This window comes from Centroberyx gerrardi, chromosome 14 (genome assembly GCF_048128805.1).
Source record: "Centroberyx gerrardi isolate f3 chromosome 14, fCenGer3.hap1.cur.20231027, whole genome shotgun sequence".
In the NCBI taxonomy this organism is placed as follows: Eukaryota; Metazoa; Chordata; class Actinopteri; order Beryciformes; family Berycidae; genus Centroberyx; species Centroberyx gerrardi.
Window position 1 is genome coordinate 28285873 of NC_136010.1, and position 23225 is coordinate 28309097.

Here is a 23225-nt window from a genome sequence, read left to right on the forward strand (position 1 = left end):
GGGACAAAGTAGCTCAGTAAGTCGGTTCCTCTCCCGGTTTCGTCCTCGACGGGGAGAACCCGGGGCCACTGTGGGCCCAGTCAGGGCCCGAACGGCCGCCCTCCCCTCCAGCTAACACTGCAGTCTTTCATTTGGTCTACGCTGAGAGCTCTGGCTTTGAGTGTGTGACTTTTCTGTGCGAGTTTTCCTGAGCTGAAGGCATGAAGTGAGGGTGTGAGGTGAGAGAGAGAGGGAGGGCTGTATGTTGTGGATCTATATGAAAAGTGCCCAACAGTGCTTTTTAATGCGGACAACATAGATGAGTTATAACGGAGCTTGAACAAGGGGTTTACAATGATTTACAACAATGATTGTTGAACACAAATGTTTATGTAGTTATAGGACAAACAACATGGTTACTAAAGTGACACATAAGTAGCGGTATGAGTGATTTTTGGTTAGCACAATATTTAAAGGAGAAGTTTGGTAATTTTGGACCTATATATAATTTGTCTCTTCCAAACCTGTAGTACTTGGACCCACAGAGAATACTGACTCCAGAGTCAGCTGTCGGTTAAATCAGCAAGCTCTGTTGCCTCTTGATGCTAACAATGAGTCCAAATGGGGTTTGGACTCATTGTTAGCATTGGAGTCAATATTCTCTGTGGGTCCAAGTACTACAGTTGTGTAAGAGACAAATTATATATAGGTCCAAAATCGGCAAACTTATCCTTTAACCATTATGCAGTCAGTCACAGGTGTGTGTTTGTCAGGTATTTCACAACAGACTCAACCAATCAGAACTGTTTTGCAAATTCCATCAACAGACTTTTCCATCGTCGAAGTCAGGAACCTATAAATCCAAAATGTTAACATGTTAAAGGTGCATTAAGGTCTATGGCTGCTACTGGTTGCTGATAAACCACCAGTTTTGACCCCCCACAGACATATAATGGTCAATTTGTGCTATGGGGCAGTAAATATCTTACTACCCCTTTAAATCCAACATGTTAACCTTTGAGCTCATCTAAGGAGAGGGTTCAAACTCCCACTTGGACTCTTGCTTGGCGGTGTCGGCGCACGTTTCATTTCCAAAGTGGCGTCGCTAAGTGGGACGGGACAGGCCAGTTCCCGGCGGTGGTCAGACCGATCCCGGGTACAGAGGAGGAGCGGCCGGCTGAAAGACGAGCCGCGTGTTCGATTGGACTCGGCAATGACAGAAACGCAGACGGGCCGAAGCGAAAGGCGACACCGCTGTTACATCTCTCGGTAGGGGCGGAGAACCGTCAACATGGCACATCCGTTTTGACCTTTTCCATCACAGGGGAAGTGAATAGACGCTGAGGATTAGTTATGAATGAGCAGCTCCGAAGTCCATATTTCTAAAGGTTGGTGATATGCGATCCGGCACGTTCGCTTTGCATTCTAGACTGATTATTAGGGAGCAGGAATATGAGTATGGTTTATGGAAGGTAAGATGGGACTTTATTGATCCCCATGGGGAAATTACATAATATTCAGGTAATATTCACATACCATATTCGCTGATGTTTAATAGTCAACCACTGTGACTGACCACACTTCTTATGGATACATTTAATCTATTGATATATAATATTCAACTGAGATGACTAATGAATCTTTTCTCCTTTTCCTGTTATAGATCGATCATTGACCATGACCATGACTACTGCTGGAGAAAAATGAAATTTGTACTTCAGCCCAATTTCTCCCCAAGAAAATGATCGAGCATCACCCAGTGTTTAGAATTCGTGTCAAAAGAAACAGTTTTCGCATTTCAATCCACGCTTAAATCAACACCGGAATGTAAGCAAAGCTGGGTGTGGGTCCACAACCACAATGATCCCTTACCACCCGAGCAGGGTTAGTTAGGGTCAGTCTTGGCTATAAACAATTTCTCATTTCATTCCCTTTAATCCAATCAGAATCTGAAGAATGTGCTCACATTTTCTTTGTCTTGGGACGAATGAAACAGACACAAAGACACAAAGGCATCTCCTCTTTTGAAGTGTTTAAAAGGTCAACAATGGTGGTGTTTTACCCCCACACCTGTTTGCTCCTCAAGCCTAACATTAGCTGCTTTCTAAGCTCTCCGATTGGATAAAGGGAGAAGAGAAAAAGCACGGTGCGGCAAGCTTTGTCCTGAAGACGGCGAAAGCCTCGACACATCCCAGACTCTGGGCGACCTCCTCCGCCTTGTATTCTTCCCATCTCATAAACTTTCTCATCTAGGAAGCAGCGGTAAAATGAGCACGTGGTGTAGGAGGGCAATTTCCATAGAATACCATATGCTTCATGCAAAAAAGCTAATCCATTAACCAAATGGAAGGCAAATGTTGCAGCTAAATTGAGGCTTCAGGTGTGGCAAGTTTGAACATTCTAATAGAAGGGACAGATGTGTTATTTTAGCCACTTCATCCTTTATGGTTGTTGCTTATATCACCTACATCGATTCGTCATTTTCCTCAGGGGGTGGGCATCGCAAAACGGGTATAACTGGACCTGTGTTATATACAGTGGCGGATCTACTGGGGTGGCATGGGGTATTAGCCTTTTTTCTGGAAAGAACATTACACCAAAGTCATGGATATGTGTAATATACATCCTTGTGTCCTTTCTATTTGGGCAGAAGTCATGCATTCATTCATTCATTCAACCTTTATTTAGATCTTGGAGATCATTGAGGGTATACTCTCATTTACAATGATGCCGAGAGTACAGAGTAAAATACACATAAAAAACAGCCAACGAGAAAACAAATAAACAAACAACACAGCCAAACACAGTTAAAAACAGTTACATTCATGAGTGGTGCAGTTTGCAATTATGGTTTTAAATTGACCCAAATGTACAATTGTGTCCAGTTTCAATGTATGTTGCAAAGTGTTCCAGGTGTGTGCAGCACAGAAACTAAAGGCAGTTTTCCCAAATTCAGTGTTTGTACGCGGTACTTCGAGCATTAGCCAATCACTTGAACAGTGACTAATTTAATAAAGAAGTAATATATGATGGCAAGTTGCCATTAAGGGCTTTATAAATAAGAATAGAATGATATGGTCAAAAAAATCATTTTGACAGAAATTGCAACTGGATGGAAGTGAATGGAAATGATAGGCCTGATTTTTGCATCATGATTTTCATGTTCACTAAAAAAAAAATTGTTAAAATGATGATGTGATTTTTTTGTTTTTTTGTTGGGGTCTGCCCCAAACAAACATGTTTTAAGTTGTCTTAAGTCTGGAGAATACGATTTGTAGGCCAGGGCATCTCTGTAGCACCACAATACTTGAGTTATAATGGTATTCTTCAGTCTGCTATTTTACCTTTATCAAACAACTGAAACTCCTGTGATTTTTTTGGGGTGTTCCACTTGGCCATATTGTGATTTTGATAGTAATTTGATTACTTGTTCAGCCCTATTTTCTATGAAAGTAACTTGTTAGTTGACCTCACAGTTGTGTATAGTGGAGCCACTTTTTGATATATTGTAGCCTAGCTGTGGAAGTAGGGAATAGAAACTGAATGTAAGTGAATGAAATGTCTAATAATAATCTAATAATGAAATGTGAATAAACTCATTATTGCACTCAAGTTGATCTATCTATCCATCCATCCATCCATCCATCCATCCATCCATCCATCCATCCATCTATCTATCTATCTATCTATCTATCTATCTATCTATCTATATATATATATATATACACGTATATATACACGTATATATATATTAGGGCTGTCAAATTTAACGCTTTAATTTAGATTAATTTTAAAAATAATATATATTATATAAATATATATATATATATATATATATTTCTGCCACCCCTTAAAATCTCCATGCCACCCTCTTGCCACCCCATGAATATTTCTCTAGATCCGCCCCTGGTTATATAATATGCATGTGCAGAGTCTTACCTCCTCCCCGGGCCTGAAGTTGTTGTGACACAAAGGACAGTGGTTGGACCCTTTACCCGAGACGGGGGCTGAAACGGACAGAAACACGACACCTTTAAGCCGCCAAGGCCCCTTAAACGCCCCGCAGAAAATAACTAAATGACACCGCTGAAAACGAGTTGTTTTAAACATAACAGTGTGCCATTGAGGAGCGGAGAAAGTGAGCAGGAACAAACACTAGCTCATATTTTTTATTCACTAGTTTGTCTACTTATTTATCTGCTGTCGTTTCAAATGGTCGGGGAAACAGAGAATAGTGCTTTATGGCAATACAAAAGACTTATGGGTTTCAATTATTCATGCAAGCATATGGCTGGTGATTGAGAGTTAAGCATTGCCTTATCTAGCTATTTATTGTAAGAGTTAGCATTGAAAGCATCAGCCCTCTTAACATTAGTCTAGTTAGCATTTAGCTGGTAGCCTCATTCTTCTAGCTGGCAATGAACAGTTTTAGTATTCATGCTGCATTCATATCTCGTTGGAAACACAGTATATTTAAGCTTCCTACTACTTTCAGACAGTAAATACTACTAGAAAATACTGTTCACTCAGCTTTCAGATGGTAAATGCTACTTGGAAACTTGGCGATGAACTCTGGTTTCTCCAATTTCCTGAATTCTCACATCACCAATAAGGATATACCTGGAGTCAAGTTTATGGAATGCTATATTAATTTCAAATAAAATGAATGATTTTCATCACATAAGTAATTTTGTGATCTTTGTGAGACTACTTGCTGGATTTTTGATTTGTGGTTGACATTGCAAAACTGTTGCTCATCAAAAAGCTCATCAGGAGCAACCAAAGTCTACAGAAATCATCAATCATCTCAAGCATCTTGATGGCTTCAAAAGAGTTTGTAAACATTTCCAAGTCGTTACTTTTTTTCAAGTTGTTCTGAAGGTTATTCCCAGGTAACATGAATGCAGCACTAGGATAGGGCTGGCGACAGTTAGGACACTACAGGAGACTCACGGTTGCAGGCGGGTCCCTGGGTGTGGCGGGCCAGATCGTCAGCGGCCACGGCCTCCGAGCAGCTCGGGCACTGGCTGAACCTGGACCTGCTCTCACACTCACCCAGCAGGTGCTCTGTGAGGCTGGCTATCTCGACTACCTGTGAACACAACGCAGAGCTGCACACAAAACCCTTCAAGCTCCAAACACAAACTTATCACCACAAATGTAGATAGATAGTCACCAGTAGCTCCCAGGTGTGAATGTATAGAAGTGTGGGAATGTAAAACAGGATGGGGCTAAAAAAAAGAGGATATGTGACCACCAGTTGACTTTCCCTGGATAAATAAAGATTTTAAAATATGGATTCGGAGTAGAGAGAGAACTAGAGAAGTAGGACTAATTAGAGAACTAGAGAACTAGAGAAGTAGGACTAATTTATGATATGATGGCTTACAGATACACAGCCTGGAGCTGCTCTATTGACAATAAATGAGAAAATCATTTTATTGATTCCTCAAATGTTTGTATGAGACCTCCAAATGGCCTTTATATTGTAGTAGTAATTTCAGATTTGTAAATGTGTTATGTCATATTTACAAATGGGTATTCACATTTGTAGACTTGTGTCATAATCGGCAAATAAAGACCATTATCTAGAAGTGTGATTCAACATTTGTGAATGCATGAAAAGATTTTTGAAGTAACTGAAAACCAAAAATTCAGCAAATAGAAATACTGATATTCACAAATGCCTTCAGTTTTGTACCTTCAAGCTCTCAAAACATTTACAACTATTGAATTTCACTGTTTCCACATAAGTACACTTCAAATCTGTCACTTTTCTGGAGCATCAGCAACAATTTCTAGCCGTCTACCCAGTTGTAAATATGACATTCCACATTTATGAATCTGAGTACACATTCACAGCTTGTGATACATGTAGTTATGGTTTTATCCACATAATTTGTCCTTATGTTCAAAAGTCATCCCTCACAGTTACATCACATTATTGAATGTTAACTATTACAAAAAAAACTACTGTATGCTAGGGTCAAGGAAAAGTCACATACTTGGATGCTGACATGGAGGTGTGTTCCCCTTTCATAGTCGAGTGGATTATAAATGCACTAAACCTGTTTGTATGTAACAAGGTACCTGTCTACATTCGTCGCAGCGTCGCAGCATAGGACAGTGCTTCCAGTAGTGAAGGTCCAACCCATCCTCTGTGAATGATCCATCCTTTTTACCGCAGAATATGCACAGGCTGAAATACATATTGGAAATATAGTGTAGATATAAACCCTGAATGTATAGCAAGGTAATTATACTCAACTAAAATAAATATTAAAGCCACGAAAAAAACATTGTAGTCAGCTGGAAAAAAAATGTAAAACTACATTCCATGAAAATCTAATCCAAACTGAAATTATAGTTTTTGCCTCCAAAGCAAAGTGAAGTAAAATACCAATTAACATGATGTGTTTTTAGGTTCAGTTCTTCTGATCAATGATATGTTGTGAGTAAAATGAAATGTGAATCCAGTACTGAATAGGCCCAGATCTACCATCAATACATTGACACACTGTGGCCATCCAAAGCCAAATATCTAGAAATCAGATCTTACCAAGACTCACCGGCCTCAACACAGAAATACTAAAACTTAACAAACTGAAACTAGATTAAAATCTAGCTAACTACATGATAAACTTTGCATCTTCATATTATTCCAATGATATTCTTGAGTCACTTACTTGTCCAGATAGTTGACAACTGATGGCTGGTCGTCTACTGTATTTGATAACTTGTTTTGGGGTGCCTTCGTGACAGCTGGAAATCAAGAAGGGAGTATTTGTCAGTTGTCAGTCACCACTGCACAAATTAGAGACATTGCATGGCCACCCTTGAAAGTACCTTCCAAATGTGATGAGAGCACTCTTGCACTAAAAGAAACCTAATATGGATGTGGCAAAACTTCAACAGATGTCAAAATAGAGTAGATTTATGCAAGACTTCAACGACATAGAAGTTTACCAAAAATACTTTATACATAGTGCACACTTTGTAGCATGTGTGAGCTGGGTGATAGGCTGTTCTCTCATGCCTACCTGTAGGTATGGACAAAGAAAAATAAGAACCATGTGTACCAAGATAATTATACTTAACCAAGACTAAAACTTGCCAGAAAACATTTAAGTCAAGTAAAATAAAAATCAAAGTGGTAATCAACACTATAAACATTTTTTTTTTATTTTGTTGACTTCTTTGGTGCCAAGTGGTCATTGCTGTGATGTTTTTGCACTGCACTTCCCAGAGATGATGCATATGACTGGTGCAGCGAGAACTAAAGGAACCTCGTCCAGAATAGGGACACTGGGGCCCAGTCCTGGAGCGCGGCCTGGGAGTAGCGCTCACAGGCGAGCACCTGTGGCTGGGTGACCCCTGTAGCTCGGCCAGGCACAGCCCAAATAAGCAGTACAGGGCCGTTACCTTGTGAGCTCACCATCTGCAAAGCGAAGGGTAGGGGTCTGGTACATTGCCTGTTGGACAAAGGACAGGGGCAGAATAGATTTAGGCATTGTGGACCTCGGCAACGGAAACTGGCTCTCGGAAGCTGCAACCTAACCTCTCTTGAGGGGAAGGCATCTGAGCTGGTATGTGAGATTGAGCAGTACCACCTAGATATATTTGGGCTATCTTGTACACACAGCATTGGTTCTGGAACCAATGATGAGAGGGTCTCCTCAGTGCAACTGTGTGCTGCAGAGAGTAAAGCTGTTTGTGCGTACATGCGTAAGAGCAGTTTGGAGTACTCAGTATTCTTGGAGAAGGTGGGTGGGGTGCTGAAAAAGGACATACATACTGACTCCTACATCTGGGTGGAGGTTGGGGACATGGAGTTGGAATGGATCCTGTTCAAAACCTCTGTCATGGAAGCAGCTGCAAGAAGCAGTGGCCAGAATGTGGTCAGTGCTTGTCACGGCGGCAACCCAAGAACCTGCTGGTGGATACTGCCGCTGAAGGAGGCTATCAAGCTGAAGAAGGAGGCCTTCTGGGACTGGTTGGCACAGGTGACTCTAGACTCAGCAGAGAGGTACTGGTAGGCGAGAAAGGATGCAGCTGTGGTAGTTGCAGAAGTGAAAGCCCAGGTGTGGGAGGAGTTTGGAGAGGCTATGGAGGATGAATTTCGGATGGCCCCCAAAAGATTCTGGAAAACCATTTGGCGACTCAGAAGAATAACGCAGAACATCGCCCAGGCCATTCTCAACAGGGGTGGGGAAACGCTGGCCTCAGCACTGGGTCACTGGGGTAGTTAGAAAGCTCCTCAGTGGCAAGGTGCAAGGGGTGGACAAGATTTGTCCTGAAATGCTGAAGGCTCTGGATATTGTTGGGCTGTCGTGGTTGACACGTCTCTTCAATGTCGCATGATTTGAAATAGTGCCCATGGAGAAGACAAGGGTGGTAGCCCCATTTTCAAATACAGCGGACCGGAGGGTGTGTTCCAACTAGTGTGGAATCACACTGCTAAGCCACCCTCTATGCCAAGGTGCTGGAAAGGAGACTCCAACTGATTGTCAAACCTCAGATTCAGACCAATGCGGATTCTGTCCTGGTTGCCGAACAGTGGACCAGCTTTTTACTAGGGCTGCAACTAACAATTATTTTCATTGTCGATTAATCTGTCGATTATTTTCTCGATTAATCGATTAGTTGTTTGAGCTATAAAATGTCAGAAAATGGTGAAAAATGTCGATCAGTGTTTCCCAAAGCCCAAGATGATGTCCTCAAATGTCTTGTTTTGTCCACAACCCAAAGATATTCAGTTTACTGTCATAGAGGAGTAAAGAAACCAGAAAATATTCACATTTAAGAAGCTGGAATCAGAGAATTTTGACTTATTTTTCTTAAAAAATTACTCAAACCGATTAATCGATTATCAAAATAGTTGGCGATTAATTTAATAGTTGACAACTAATCGATTAATCGATTAATCGTTGCAGCTCTACTTTTTACCCTCTCACAGATAATCGAGGGGTCATGAGAATTCGTTAATCCTGTCACTTAGAAAAGTCTTATGGATGTCCTGGTGGCTCAGTTGGCTAAGGTAAATGGTAAATGGTAAACGGACTGCATTTATATAGCGCTTTTCTAGTCTACCAACCACTCAAAGCGCTTTACAACAATGCCTACATTCACCCATTCACACACACATTCATACACCGATGGTGGCAAGCTACCACGCGGGGTGCTGGCGCAACCATCGGGAGCAATTTGGGGTTCAGTATCTTGCCCAAGGACACTTCGACATGCGGACTGGAGGAGCTGGGGATCGAACCACCTTCTGATTAGTGGACGACCCGCTCTACCTCCTGAGCCACAGCCGCCCCCTATGGTAAGGCGTGTACCATGTAACCGAGGTGTCCTTGGTTTGAATCTGGCCTGGGACCTTTTTCACATGTCATCCCCCTCTCTCTCTCACCCAGTCGTTCCTGTCTATCTCTACTGTCAAATGTCAAATAAAGCCCAAAAAAAAAAAGTCTAATGACGGTGTTCCCTAAGGTAACCTGTTAGAGGTGCTGCGTGCGTAGGTCACTGCTGCGAGCCATTCCATCCCTGTACACTTTGTGCGAGAGCTGTGTTTTGCATTCTTGGCAGTAGGTCAAGCACATTCAAGGTGGGCATTGGACTCTGACAAGGGTGCTTCTTGTCCCCTGTCCTGTTTGTAATATTGATGGACAGGATATCAAGGCATAGCCGAGGTCTGGAGAGTGTCCAGTTTGGTGACATTAGGGTGGGTTCTCTGCTGTTTGCAGATGATGTCGTCCTTCTGGCTTCCTTGGATCGTGATCTCCGATGTGCACTGGAGCGGTTTGCAGCTGAGTGTGAATTGGTCAGGATGAGGCTCAGCACCTCCAAGTCAGAAGCCATAGGGCACACCCAGGGCTCCCTCTCCATCTGAGCCTTGCCCTATATGGCGATTTTTTTTGTTTGCAAAACACTGTCATGTAATCTCATGTGGGATGGACCATTAATTTGGCATGACATGAAAATAACATTTCATTCATTCATTCATTCATGTAGCACCTTTAAAAATATAGTGCATGAAAACGCAAACTAATCTAAACTTTAGTCTTTGCATCCAAAACTAACTGAAGTAAAAGAATAAACACCATTCCTTTTCAGTTTTAGTTCTTAGCTTCTGACCATTATCATACTGTGACTAAAGTGAAATGTGAATTTTCTAGTTCAGAGTAAGCCAAGATCAACCACCAATACAATGATACATGTTATGGCAATCCAAGGTATTCTTTAAGTGACAAAAATATTAAAAAGCCATGACTGTAAAGGGATACACAGACAGGAACACAATGCGTTTCACTGACAATGGTTTCTTCAGGTATAGGAGGAGCCCAACCTGGTAAAACCCTGTCAATTAGGGAAGGGAAGGGGGTGTACTCATGTCAATGTAACAGCACACCTGTAAAGGCATAGGATAATACTTAATACAGGATGGAAGAAATAATAATCATGAGCTTCATCGACATCTCCCTCTCAAAAGTAAAAAACAAGTGTAATGATGTCGTTGACCATGTTGATGAAGCTCATGATTATGTATATATTTCTTCTATCCTTAAAATGGATTATCCTATGCCTTTACAGGTATGCTGTCATGAATACAAGAAGCGTTTTAGCTTGTCACTTTAAGATGGTTCTTGATTTTCTTTTTCCTACTGACATACTTTCCATTTTCATCTCTAACAAAGAGCACCTTCTTTAGTGCAAGTAGGCACTGAAGTGCTTTTTTCTGCTTCTTTATTTCGAACATCCATAAGTACCTGTTTTTCCAGCCTTAGGGGACTCTTTCTCAACCTTGGGAGCTTCTTTCCCGTGTGTTTGTCCTTTGGTGCTTTCGTTTCCCTTCTCCTTTACAAGGAAACAGAAAAGCACAGGTCCATGTCAGAGAGTACAGATTCAAAGAGAGATGCTGTCACACAAAGAAAGCCCTCAACAACTTTAAAAGTGACCTAGACGTAGGCAATTGTGAATTAATAATGGAACTCCTAAGACTTTAAAGGAGACATACAACAAGTGTATTGTTATGTATACATATGTGAGCAAGCTAGTTTGTGAACACCTGCGGAATATAAATTCCATAACATCTACAGTATGTGGACATGTTGAGATGACATAAGTACCAATTTGGACATTACAAGAAGTGATGTAATCGCACTGTTGACGACAGCTCCACCTACACTGATCTCCTTCAAGGCAGCCAGCTGCTCCTGAAGAGAGCGGATCTCCTCCTTCTCCTTCTGTCCGTCCTGCTGGCCACCTCCCTTCTTCAAAGTCTGGGTAAATTGATGCATAGTGGCATGCAGTTAGCACCATAATCAACGTCAATTTTCAATCGTTTCCTCTCTGCCTTTCTTCTCTCTTTGTCGAATTCTTTCTCACAACACTCCCTGATTGTTGGTTGCTATCATTTCAGCATCACATCTCTTTGTTTCTTGGTCACCATACCAGTCTCTCTCTCTCTCTTTCTGTTTAAAGTTGCATGGATTTAAGCTCTGCAGACTCTAAGCTGTAGTGATGTGGTGTGGTTTTGATGTCAACAGCTCGCCCAGATGAGAGCATGACCAGACAGAGTAGAGCGCTACTCAACGGCATGGCCATTACCTAATGGGAAGGCCGAGTCTCTAAAACTGCTGGCGAGAAATGATGCTTGCCATCGCTGGATGACTCAGAGACACATTCAACACCATGCCAGCACCAGGTTTTGGCACGTGGCCCGACTGGCTTGTTGACTGCATTCACACTCTCCCACCTTTTTTGTAGAAAAAGTGCCTGCCTCGACCACATTCTGTGCTGATAATCTGACAAAATGGGTCTCACAACATTCACTTTGTTGCCACAGCAATGTCGGACACTATTCAGTTGGTGGTGAAGAAGTATTGTTGGTTTAGGTTTTTGTTTTATTTGACTGAGAGAGAAGAGAAAGAAAGAGTGTGACTGGTCAGCTCATAAAAAAAAATTTAAAAAAATGTTGACGCAATGTGGTCTCCTCTAAAAAGCTGAAATGTCTCAACTATAGAAAATGCTCCCATCTGCCTCATTTACAACAAAGACAAAACCACTTCTTGCCTTGGTCTCCACCGGCCGCCCATCGATCCTGGCAAAGCCATCAAAGAGGTTTTTGTAGAGGACGTTCCTCCGTGTGGCAGCGTCATTGGCAGGAAGGTAGCTGAGGACGGCACTTCTGTGCTGCTGGTACATGGATAAGACGATGCGCACTGCCAGCTCTCTGACCTCTGCCGCGCTGTGCTCCAGTGCCCCTGCACAGAACTGACAGAAGAATACAGGTTTTGCCTTACCATGTGAACATGGAGTAAACAGACTAAACTAAAGCACACAGGTATTGTGCTATTGTGGCATAATCCAGGGAGTAGTTCGCTCTTGTTTCTGCCAGTTTCGAAACATCTCAAAAATCCGGTCTTTTTTTTTTCATTCAATGACCTTGAGAGAGTTATTCATGCCTTTGTTTCCTCCCACCTGGACTATTGTAATTCTCTACCCCACCCTCAGTAACAAGGCCCATTCCAGGCTACAACCGGTTCAAAACGCAGCAGTCAGAACGTTGACTAAAACTAGGAAATGGGATCAACATCTCTCCCATTTTGGCTTCTCTACATTGGCTCCCAGTAAAATTCAGAATTGATTTTAAATTATTCTGATTACTTTTAAAGCCCTTAACGGTTTAGTGCCTATATACATTTACGATCTTTTGAAGCCTTAGACGCACACATGGTATGTTTTAAGACTCACCTTAAAACATACTTTTATTCAATAGCTTTTACATGATTCTATGGTCTGTCATTTTTATTATATTTTATTTTTGTCTTCATCTTTTATTTAATCAATCTATTTTATATTCTGTTATATTTACTGCACTTTGAAACCATGTTTATTTTAGTCCTTCCCCTTATTTTATTGTATTTTGTATCCAATGTTGAATTATTTTTGCTTCATGTTGGTAACTTTCTAACTTTGTTTTTGAAAAGTGCTATAGAAATAAAGTTTATTATCATTATTATTATTATCATTATTATTATCATTATTCATGTTGGCTGAATGATTGGACATTACTATTCAAACAAAAGCCAGAGACAGTTTCAACTTCTTCATCTGACAGACTTATTAGAGACATCTTTATAAAAAAATAAAAAAAAATTGCTCCTCAGAGGCTTTTTGGCCCTCATATTGAAACTTATCTGAAACTATAAAGAAGCTTTAATTTTCAGAGTTATCTGATTTAATCTAGAATCCTTCTGCACACCCAGAAACCACCTTCAACTGCACACTAAAAGTACAGTTTTATAAAGTAATATCTTGTTCTACCAGTTAAACTGACTGCCATCTACAAAGCGGTGAGATTAGCGAGGAAGTCCTTTGAGAGCCGTGCACATCATGACGTATGAAGAGGCTATTATCCAATGTAATCTCTGTGAAGAGGGCGACAACACAATGGCTATCCCGGCGATGGAGAGCATTAACATCCCGAGGTAAACTGTGTACAAAGGGCACCCATCCCTCGGTCAATGGGCTGGGGGGACAGGCTGCCATTATTCTCTGTTGTCTCTGCTGGCCGCTCCTCATTTTAATTACAGGAAATTCAATCACCCCTTCTTTTACTCGGGCTCCCGCCTCCCAGCAAATCACCCAGGTAACAGAGGGGGGGAAAAGGAAAAATGTACAAACCATAGCTAGGCAAACACTGTAGAGCTATCAAAAGATCTAGACACATGAGCTAAAGAGAAGATGAAAACAGATACCAGTGGACTTTTATTTAAATGGTACTAGGCCTGAATTAAGAGGTATTTACTCTGGGCAGAGCCTGTAATTAACGAAGTTGCTTGAGCCTAACAGATTCAGTGAGAGAAGTATTGCTTGTTACCATGTTATGTAAGTTAACAATTGCATAGCATTTTCACTAGTATGAAGCATCTCTGTGTAGTAAAGTAGCTTAGCCAAGACCAGATCAGGCCTAACCACCTCCTTTAGAGTCAACATGTTTAGACCCTGGAGACATTCGGAGAAAGTCCTGCCATGGCCTCAAACATTGCATCTCGGTTGCAGCTGTTCAGGCAGGTGATACTGGCCTGAAAATGCACATAGTGCCTTGAGGTCAGTGGGAATATTATCCTCTGTAAGCTGGTAGACAGACTGAGACCTGGAAAGTCCTTCTAGAAACCTGTTTGACCCTGAAACCAGTAGGCTTACCGGGTTTCACCTACAGCACATCAAATACAAGGTAATTATAAAAGAGCTATCTGAGAAGCCACTCTTCATTGAAAGTCATTTTTAGTTCAGAACTAGTTTTCATCTCAAGTCAGGGAATTCTCTCCTAGGTTTCTAATTGAGCTGTTTAACTAATGTGACAGTCAGGAGAGGACGCATGGCTACGGAACAAAGCAGAGCCCTCAATCACATCTCAATCCAAGACTGGAAATGTTTTCCAAGCAAACACGACCGGCAGCCAACACAAAGGGGCCCGGCGCTGAGTGCTACCAAGCATGCACAAACATGCAAACGCAGGCCACCCAGTGCCACCTGTGTGGCTTCAGCTTCAGAGAGGTGGGGAACTCAAAAGGACCAACCTAACAATTTGCCCTCACTCATAAAGGCCGTGCAGAGTCAAGAGGAGGGCTGAATAGAGGGATGGGCGGAGGGCCGGTCGTAAACTACAGAGGAAGGACAGGACAGCTTGTCGGCCTGCCCGGCCCTGTCAACAACTGGATAGTTTGCACATAGATACTAGGTCACTGTTGGAAGCCAGAGGAGTGGAGGAGAGAGCAGAGCTGATGCCAAAGGTGACAACATTGACTCAGCTGACTGGAGGCTACCGACAGCCTGTTTGGGTGTTTGGAGTCACCGCCTCCCTTTCAGTTACATCTCACTCATACTAACATTATTAAGCCGAATGTAACTGCTAGCCAGCTTTAAACTGGAATAACACAGCCACGATTTTACGTATCCGTTTACATGTGCCAACCAGCTGTAGGTGGTATGTGATAATTGTGAGTTACAGAGTGGAAAAAAGTATGACTGGATAGAGGAAGTTGACGCTTTGCCAAAAAGCGAGGGGTGATTGTCACCAGCGTTACTCTAGAAATCTATTAAAGGGGAATGCCGCCCATTTTGAGCAGTAAACTATGTCCTTCTCTTCCCTTCGGGGAGTGCTGTGATCACAGGCATACAATCATACAATGCAAATGGAAGTTTGGAATGGAAGACGTGAATCTGATGATTTGACTATAATAAGTTATACTTCCAGTGACACTGACTGGACCATATCTGATTTTTACCCAAAGGCCAGTATTGGCTTGATCTATCAGTCAAACACTATTAAAGATCCGCCTCCCACAGCCAAAGGAGACATCGACATCACTGAAAAGAACAGACGGACACAGCTGACATGTTTTAGTTTCCTTTACCCTCATGACATTGTCCAGGGTAAAGCCGGAGTTGTCCGTGCCCAGCTCAGCGAGCAGCTTCTCCAGCAGTTGAGCCCGGCTCTGGGCCAGCCGGGTGGGGAGGTTGGACTTGAAGGGCTTGACCAGCTCATTGGGAATTACCTGCAGGGCCCGCACCTCCTTCAAAGCAGCGATTTCCTAAATGGGGAACATGGATACAATGCCTTTAAAATCTTTTGTTTACTGCAACAAGATAACAGTTTATGTAAAAATGTAGGGTTGTACCTGCTGCATTGTCTTTGTTGTTGGTCGAATCAATACTGACTTATGTAACATAAACCTAACCACTGACAAACCAAATCTGTCTGATGCTACACATGGTGATTTGTCATTCAACACACAAGTGTTTGGCTGAGAGACAAGTCATGACAGAGAGTGCTACAAGTGACGGAAGAAGGTTCTTGGAAAATCTTCTCTCAGCCATTTGTCATTTGTAGTCTCATCAGGTGAGTGGAATGTGTGTTGGGAATATGGGACTGACACAACATTTTGATTAAAAAAAAAAAAAAAAAGTCTGTTATCCTTAACTTAGTCAAATGAGTTGAAGCTCTTTCTTTCCTTTTCTGAAGTCCTTCAATTGTTGGAGAGGAGGAATGTGTAATTTACATGTGTAATGATCACATGTAATTTGGCCTTGACATACAAAGGGCCATTCATTCATTTCTTTGGACGGTCCACCGGAGCTCTTAACAGGTCCAGAGGGGACGGACAGTGATTTAAGAGGGCCGAGTGCCATGGCAAAGGCTAGCGCAGCTCTGGCCTCACTATGTCATTGGATCAGCAGCTACTGTAGCATGGGAAGGCATCCTCCCTTTCTTACTCGCCGCAACACAAAAACACACACACCCATGCATGAGCACACACACAGATTCCAGTAAGCAACACATTACACACTCTCACATACATTCTTCTCCGCTCCAGCCTCCAGCCCAGACGCACTTTCCAGTCTCACCCGCCTATACATGTTGAGGGGTCGCATTCAAGTACAGTGCACAAATAACACACACAAACACACACACACACACACACACACACACACACACACACACACACTCCCTCCGCTGTATCACAAACACACCAATGGCTCTGTTCCATTTCCAGGCTCAGAGGAGGCAGTCTAAACAGCCTGGGGTGACTACAACATGGGGCATGTTGGAGGTTTTGGGGCAGAGCATGACAACACCTCACACCTCCTAACTCACCCTCCATATATCTAGCTATAGCATGGCATGCTTACACTGCAGCTCAAGTAAGCAGCATAGAGTCACTGAGTATTTGTAATCGATCTCATATTCCCCATATTAAGAAAACTAGATTTAAGACTGTTCAAAATCTTTTTAAAGCTACCAGGAATTTGATTTAAGACCAATTTAAAGACATGAAATAAAGAAAGAAAACTGGCAAAACGAGCCTATTTCTGACTGAACATAGCTAATGAAAGTTGTGAAGGTATAAAAGGGCAGAATAAGAAAAAGTACATTAATTGTTAAGGGACATGAAGTCCAACTGTGTTTAGTTAAATAGACAGGATGAATACTGTACTAGTAACCCCTTTCTGGATTAATCTAAGAGCGCACATGCAGTGCAAAGAAACCTGCCTTTTCATGGTGAAAAAATATAACCTCTCATCACTGTATTGAAGGCCTGCAATTTAGATGATTTATGACTTTCTCAGTCTTTTTAAAGACCCATGGACACATTGTTCCCTGTTTTTCTTTCACAATGCTTGCAAGGTTGTATTCAGATTTTGGTGAATCGTTTCACACCACGTAGTCTTATGCACTTTCAACAGGCATACAAATTGAATTGTAGTTAATATTAGTAAGTCAGAGTGAGGACTTCACCTTTAATGTTCACTTGGCCTATATGCAAATGTATGGATGGCAGCCACATACAGGCATTTCAGAGAAATTTAACCGAGTTACATGGTAAGGGTTGACTCAGTTCTGGCCGAACTCACTGAATCCGCAGCTAGCACAAACACACACCCTCCCTTTCGTTTTCACACACACACACCCATGCATAACTACATAGACACTCACACAGATTCCAGTGAACAAGCAACACATTACAGCTTCCACTGCATTTAAGACTCCTGTATATATTCTTTGCTAATTTACATATACAAAAACTACCAATGGATAACTGAAACCTCGGTATACCCCAGGTCTAAAAAGACTAAATTATACAGGATTTTTTTTTAACAATTCCTCCCTCGTGGATACAGACAAACGTACCAATTACAGAAAACAAGTTTACAAATGTATTAAGCAACATGGAGTCATCACTCAGCTTTTATACAAGAAAAGGGCGTCCTCAGCTCTTCGCTTACAATTTATTGATGGAAGACTGGCTGACCCTTATTATATCGCCTGTGAATTCAATAAGTATTTTATTAATGTGTGCTTATCCCTCTGTGAAGTCATCCTGAGAGCTCTCCCTCAGATAAAATGAGGTTTCAACCTAGTGAGAACAAAGTCACTGATGTAATTGCCAAGATGAGGAATTCAGCAGTAGCAACAATAACATAAATTCATCTGTCGTAACTAAGGTGTGTTGCTTGATGATGAAGCCATTGACGATAGCCACTGATATACTGTAAACTCTCAAAATCACTGTGTGTGTGTGTGTGTGAGAGAGAGACGGAAGAAGCAAATGTTGGTTTAGAAAAAAAAGATGGCTTGTCGGCATCAACCAGCCTCTACACTGCATTTTACATTGTGTGCCGGGAAATCTGCCTGATTTCTAAAAACCACTACATGTAGCAGTTTTAAATTACTGGTTACAAGACATCACAAATATGCCACTGCAGTGTGGTACGACACCTGTGTGAAGGCAGTAGCCGTTGCCCTGAGGCGGCTGGCTGAGTCTCCGGTCCTGGCCAACAGGTTAGGCCAGGTCTGCTCCAGGCAGTGGGCCACCTCGGCCCGGCCCAGCCCCAGACCTGGGATCAGCTGGCTCAGCAGCAGACGCAGCAGCTTCAAAGACGCCTGGAAAACCTGAGAGCAGAGAGCGGGCAGAGGCTTTGCTGTGACACTCAAACAGACTTTCCGAGAAAAGCTAGCACCAGGGTGAGGTCAATTAGCAGGAAGGTTAGACATGGCAACGTTTGGTTTGACTTCTGTGGAGTTGACCAGCAAATGCAAATGGAGAGTGGCGGATGCAAGCAAGCAGACCGGTCACAATTGCAAATCCCCTTAATAACTGTATGGCTTTAGACAGCGGAAAACAAAGATGCCACTGTTGCTATCCTGTTTCTAACAGATCATCCGATTAGGACAGCATATTTAACATGAACCCAACTGACACACTTTTCTGGAGCAAAATGAACCAGTTAACAACTTAATGGAGCATTATATCAGCGTGGCTGGGAAAATAAATCACCGGAATTATTGCGGGACTACCTTTTTCATTACCATACAAGCTGCAGAAGGCTTCCAGGGAGGGGTTACAAGGCCATGCTTGTCAAAATTGTTTATTTAAGGGAGCCAACTCCGGGAGAGAGAACCGGGATTGCATATGGGACAGGGGGAACATTGTAAAGAGTGTGTGTGCGTGTGTGTGAGTGTGTGTGGGTGTTACCAGTATGAACGTTAATTCTGTTGGCAACAGGAATCCAGAGAACACGATTAATCAAAGACTGACAGTAACATAGGTCAACGTATCTGGCAGGTTTTGATGAGGATCGCCACCTCTTTTCAACTGAACTTGACCATTACAGCATTTATAATGTCATATCACCAAGACAGTCATGAATCCTTCTTTTGAGAAAATTACTCACAGATGACACTTTATCCAGGAGGCCCTTCTTAACCAGGAAGACTGCAGCTCTTATCGTGTTTCTCAGCTCTTCTTTGGGGGTAGCAGGTAACTCCAGCAGCTTCTTGTACACAGACAGTAGAGCATCCTCTCTGTAGGACCAGGATTTGGAATAAGCTGCAGCCACCTAGAAAGGAACAGGGTGGAAAGTTATGCTATCGTGCATATCAATTTAGATATCACAGCCATACATTTACATTAAGCCACCTTTTTCTGTCGTATCTTACCAGGCCATCTCCATAGACCTCTATGGGAAGGCTGGCCTCTCTCTGGGCCTTTTCCGTCAGCGGCTCCAGCTCCCCTGTCATACCGGGGCTGTGCGGAGTCCCTTGGGTGTCGGGGTGGGGGGAGTTCTCCTCAGCCGGGCTCTGGGCGGCCTCCCCTGGCCGGTCTTTCCTCTGGAGGGCCGGCAGTGGCCTGTCATCGTAAGGCACGCTGGTCACCTTGAAGCACAGGACATGAGCATCAGCAAAGAAAGATGCAGGATACAATCTTTTTACATTACAGTTTATACAACCTTCAGATTTTTGGAAATGTATTTCCTAAATATTAAATTATGGGCATACATTTCAACACACAAAATAATACATTTTCCAAAAAAAACAGATATTCCCTCAGTTTAAAAGTCTAGAAGATAACCGATCTATAATTTCAAGCTTGAAAAGGTTGTCCATCGCTTTGAAAAATTGATGAACTACTACTCTCGTTCTTCTCGTTAACTCTCACTAGCATTTCATCACTGAATAGGTTGATCGTTCAACTTAATGATGACAATGAACGTTTAACCCCCTCTATACAAACCCAAAGCTCCATCCATCCAGCTCCGTCTCCTGTGTCCCCGGGCCAACTGGCACCCTGCTGCCTTGTCCAAGGCTCAAAGCCCTGCCTTCAGGCCAGGTTGGCAGCCGCCGGAGTCAGCCAACTGTTGCACGCTTTTAATTAAATAGTGAAACCCTAACCTGTAGTAGGGCCGGTCTCACTAGGTGGCGAGTACGGCATAAAAGCCCCTGCTGGTCATAATCTCCCTATGTGTTCCATGTTCCGACACCACAGAGGCTTATGGCAGGGGGGACATGTGTTCCCAAGCTGGTACAGTGGGCTGGATTATTTTTCTAAACAATAACGGAATTTGTGCAAGCTACAGGTAGTACTGCAGCTTTCTTCACGGGATCGTTAATGAGAAAACACTCAAGGACCATCCACAGAACGGTCAACTTTGGAAATGTCACAAAAAACAAAATGCAAATTAGTTGTTTCCATCAGCTGATTTGAAGAAAATAAATAGGCTTCCTTAATTAAAAAATTAAAAAATAAAAAACATCAGAAAAGGGTTAGTCTTTCAAGAATTAGTATTGGGCAAGTTGTTACTGACAGCCAATGTTGGCCATGTATCATGCTATATGAAGATCAAAACAAACAAATGCACTTTACACACTACATTTCAGAACGTCCAAAGCCACTTTTGAACTGTACATCAATATCTATTCCACAGATCGAGTGTAAAAACTTTGTGAGACTGAGGATCGAAATTTGTTGTTTCCTTTCAGCTTTTCTAATTCGACACATAGACCTGGACTGCTCCCTGTGACTCTAAATAAAGATCCAAAAGCAGGCCTTCCTCCTTGCTCCCTTTCAAAATATAAACATGAGGTTGGTATGATTCCCCATCATCTGTCAGCATATTTGATGGGGCGGCACTCACATCGATCCTGGGTGCGGCCGGGTGGGCGCAGGGCGTGGCGGGCTGGCTGGCAGGTTTGGGGGCAGCGGCGACCGGCGCGGGTGCTTGGTCCCGGGGCGGGTTGGATTTCCTCCCCTTCCTAAAGGTGTCCGTGGAGATACGGGGCTTGGTGGTGGCTGAATGGCGGCCTGGGGAAGGCAGGAGGGAGGGAGGCTCCTGGGCCGGGGACGATTCTGCCGCCCTGGTGATCTGGAAAAACAGGGAGAAGAGAGAAAGAGAATAAGGAAGATGTTTTTGTTTCCCATAAATTCCTATATCAGATATTTCTGCCCTCTCATATTCTCACTTGCCAGTATGTTGTTTAACATCAACTACCTGGAAAAACATAGATTTTTCCTGGAAGGATAAAAGAAGTACCACACAAATTCATCACACTGGCACTCCATAGGTTAAGCGTTGCCAGTAGTGACCGGTGACTGACCGTTGCCAGGTCCAGCAGGTTGTGGACCTCCAGCTGCTGGTAGACAGTCATCCTGTACTCCTCCATTTGCTCCTTCTTGCTCTTGGCCAGGTCGTAGTCTTCCTTCTCGATGGCGCAGCGCTTCTCCGCGTCATAGCGAGCCAAGCGCTCCCCCACCTGAAAGAGCCACAAAGACAGCCTTGGCATCAGTCACACAATCAGTCTACATTGTATGATTAGAGAAAGTGAACATGGAAGCATACTTAGACTTAGATACATAGATAGATCTATGTCTCTGTTGATCCTTAAGAAACCCTTCAATCATTACTTTTACTTTATTTGGAAAGACACGTACACTGTTTATTGCCTACTTTGGTCTTGTTTTTGAATAGGACTTGATTTGAATAGGACTTGATTTGCTCTAGTCTTGGTCTTGACTTGGTCTCGCCACCCTTTGGACCAGGTCTTGAATCTTTTATAGGCTGGAAATTTGACAGCAACTTCCAGTAAGTCAGACGGGTCATTTCTTTATGAGGAAATTCCATTAAGCTGAATTAAGTGGGTAACCCGGTGCCAAGCGAGACAGTCTCAACTGCTGAAGTGACTGCATGATTCCAGGCGATGCCTTGTGCTTCCAAACTTTCTCTTGGGGAAGACAATCCGCACGGCAGCTGACTCTCAAACCTACGTTAAGGTTAAGGATAAGGCTAAATACAGGGGAAGAGATGCACTAGACAGACACTCTTCCTTCTCCCCTGTCTTCTCTATCAGTCACGTGTTTCCAGATGTCATACAACACCATAAATCATCCTTTGACATACTCTGAACGTGCAATGACAAGGGATTTTCAGCATGAACACCTTGGCAACTGCTTTGTCTGCGATGCTAATTTGCCACGCTAAGAAGGTGCTAGTGTGTGTGTGTGTGTGTGTGTGTGTGTGTGTGTGTGTGTGCGCACGTTATTTGGTTACAGAGAGGCTCGTGGTTGGAGGTAACAAAGGGAGAGGGACTACTCTAGGGCCATCACCGCAGCTGTCGGGCTTATTAAGAATTCATGGTCAGCATGGTAACGCTGTATACAAGGGTGGTTGGTAACAGGAATCTGAACAATGTTTAACGACTACAGTTACAAACACTGGTGAAATTACACTGGATATCAGTAAAAAAAACAACAACTATAAGCCACAGCACAAAGGTGAGATTTGCAAGATATAGTGGTAGGGGCAATGGGTTTGTAATGATATCTCTAGATAAACTATTTCCTTACCCCCATAAAACATTTCTCACATATTTTATAGTCTATTTAAAGGCTTCCATTACATCTATAATTCTCTCTGAATTAACTCATCAAATACAGACGATTCTACTTTATCTGCTTACTAGCAGAAGTCAATGTGCAAAAACATGTGGAGCTTGTAATCTACTCAGATCTTGTAAGCTTCACAAAAAGGAGGGTTGGGGGGAATTACCATTTAGAAGCAAAGCTTCCTCTTGCAATTCAGGCATCTTGTTCAGTCTTTCCCTGACATTAAAATGTGCTACATGTAGCATTTTGTGTTTCTCAAAATTAAGACCACATTTCCCATAATCCCCATCGCTTTCTGTTGTAAAGAGGATGTTGCAACTTGTCCCCCGTCCCTCTCCCTGGCATTGCTCAGTTTGTTTTGAAGGGCAAGAAGAAAGATAAGTGTCGAGAACTGCCAATATGCTGTCAGACCAGGTAAGCTAACATGAAGTTGAAAGTATGCCGTTATTGCAAATTTACTGCAAATTAGCTCCTATTGCTAGAAATATACGAAAATGACAGAAAGGCATCATTCCG

At 42.6% G+C, this 23225-nt stretch overlaps 1 protein-coding gene across 1 annotated transcript in view; it reads right to left on the reverse strand.

Annotated features, from left to right (window-relative positions):
* cep104 (centrosomal protein 104) overlaps positions 1 to 23225 on the reverse strand; it is a 37980-nt gene that overhangs the window by 2551 nt on the left and 12204 nt on the right. Inside the window, exons 8-20 of the mRNA XM_071916697.2 lie at positions 21425 to 21580; positions 20965 to 21192; positions 19490 to 19705; positions 19225 to 19389; positions 18269 to 18442; positions 15405 to 15581; positions 12055 to 12255; positions 11166 to 11261; positions 10749 to 10836; positions 6666 to 6741; positions 6070 to 6178; positions 4933 to 5071; positions 3919 to 3986 (exon numbers count right to left, since the gene is read on the reverse strand). Of these exons, the coding sequence (XP_071772798.1) occupies positions 3919 to 3986; positions 4933 to 5071; positions 6070 to 6178; positions 6666 to 6741; positions 10749 to 10836; positions 11166 to 11261; positions 12055 to 12255; positions 15405 to 15581; positions 18269 to 18442; positions 19225 to 19389; positions 19490 to 19705; positions 20965 to 21192; positions 21425 to 21580 (1893 nt within the window). The remainder of the gene's footprint in view (positions 1 to 3918; positions 3987 to 4932; positions 5072 to 6069; positions 6179 to 6665; positions 6742 to 10748; positions 10837 to 11165; positions 11262 to 12054; positions 12256 to 15404; positions 15582 to 18268; positions 18443 to 19224; positions 19390 to 19489; positions 19706 to 20964; positions 21193 to 21424; positions 21581 to 23225) is intronic.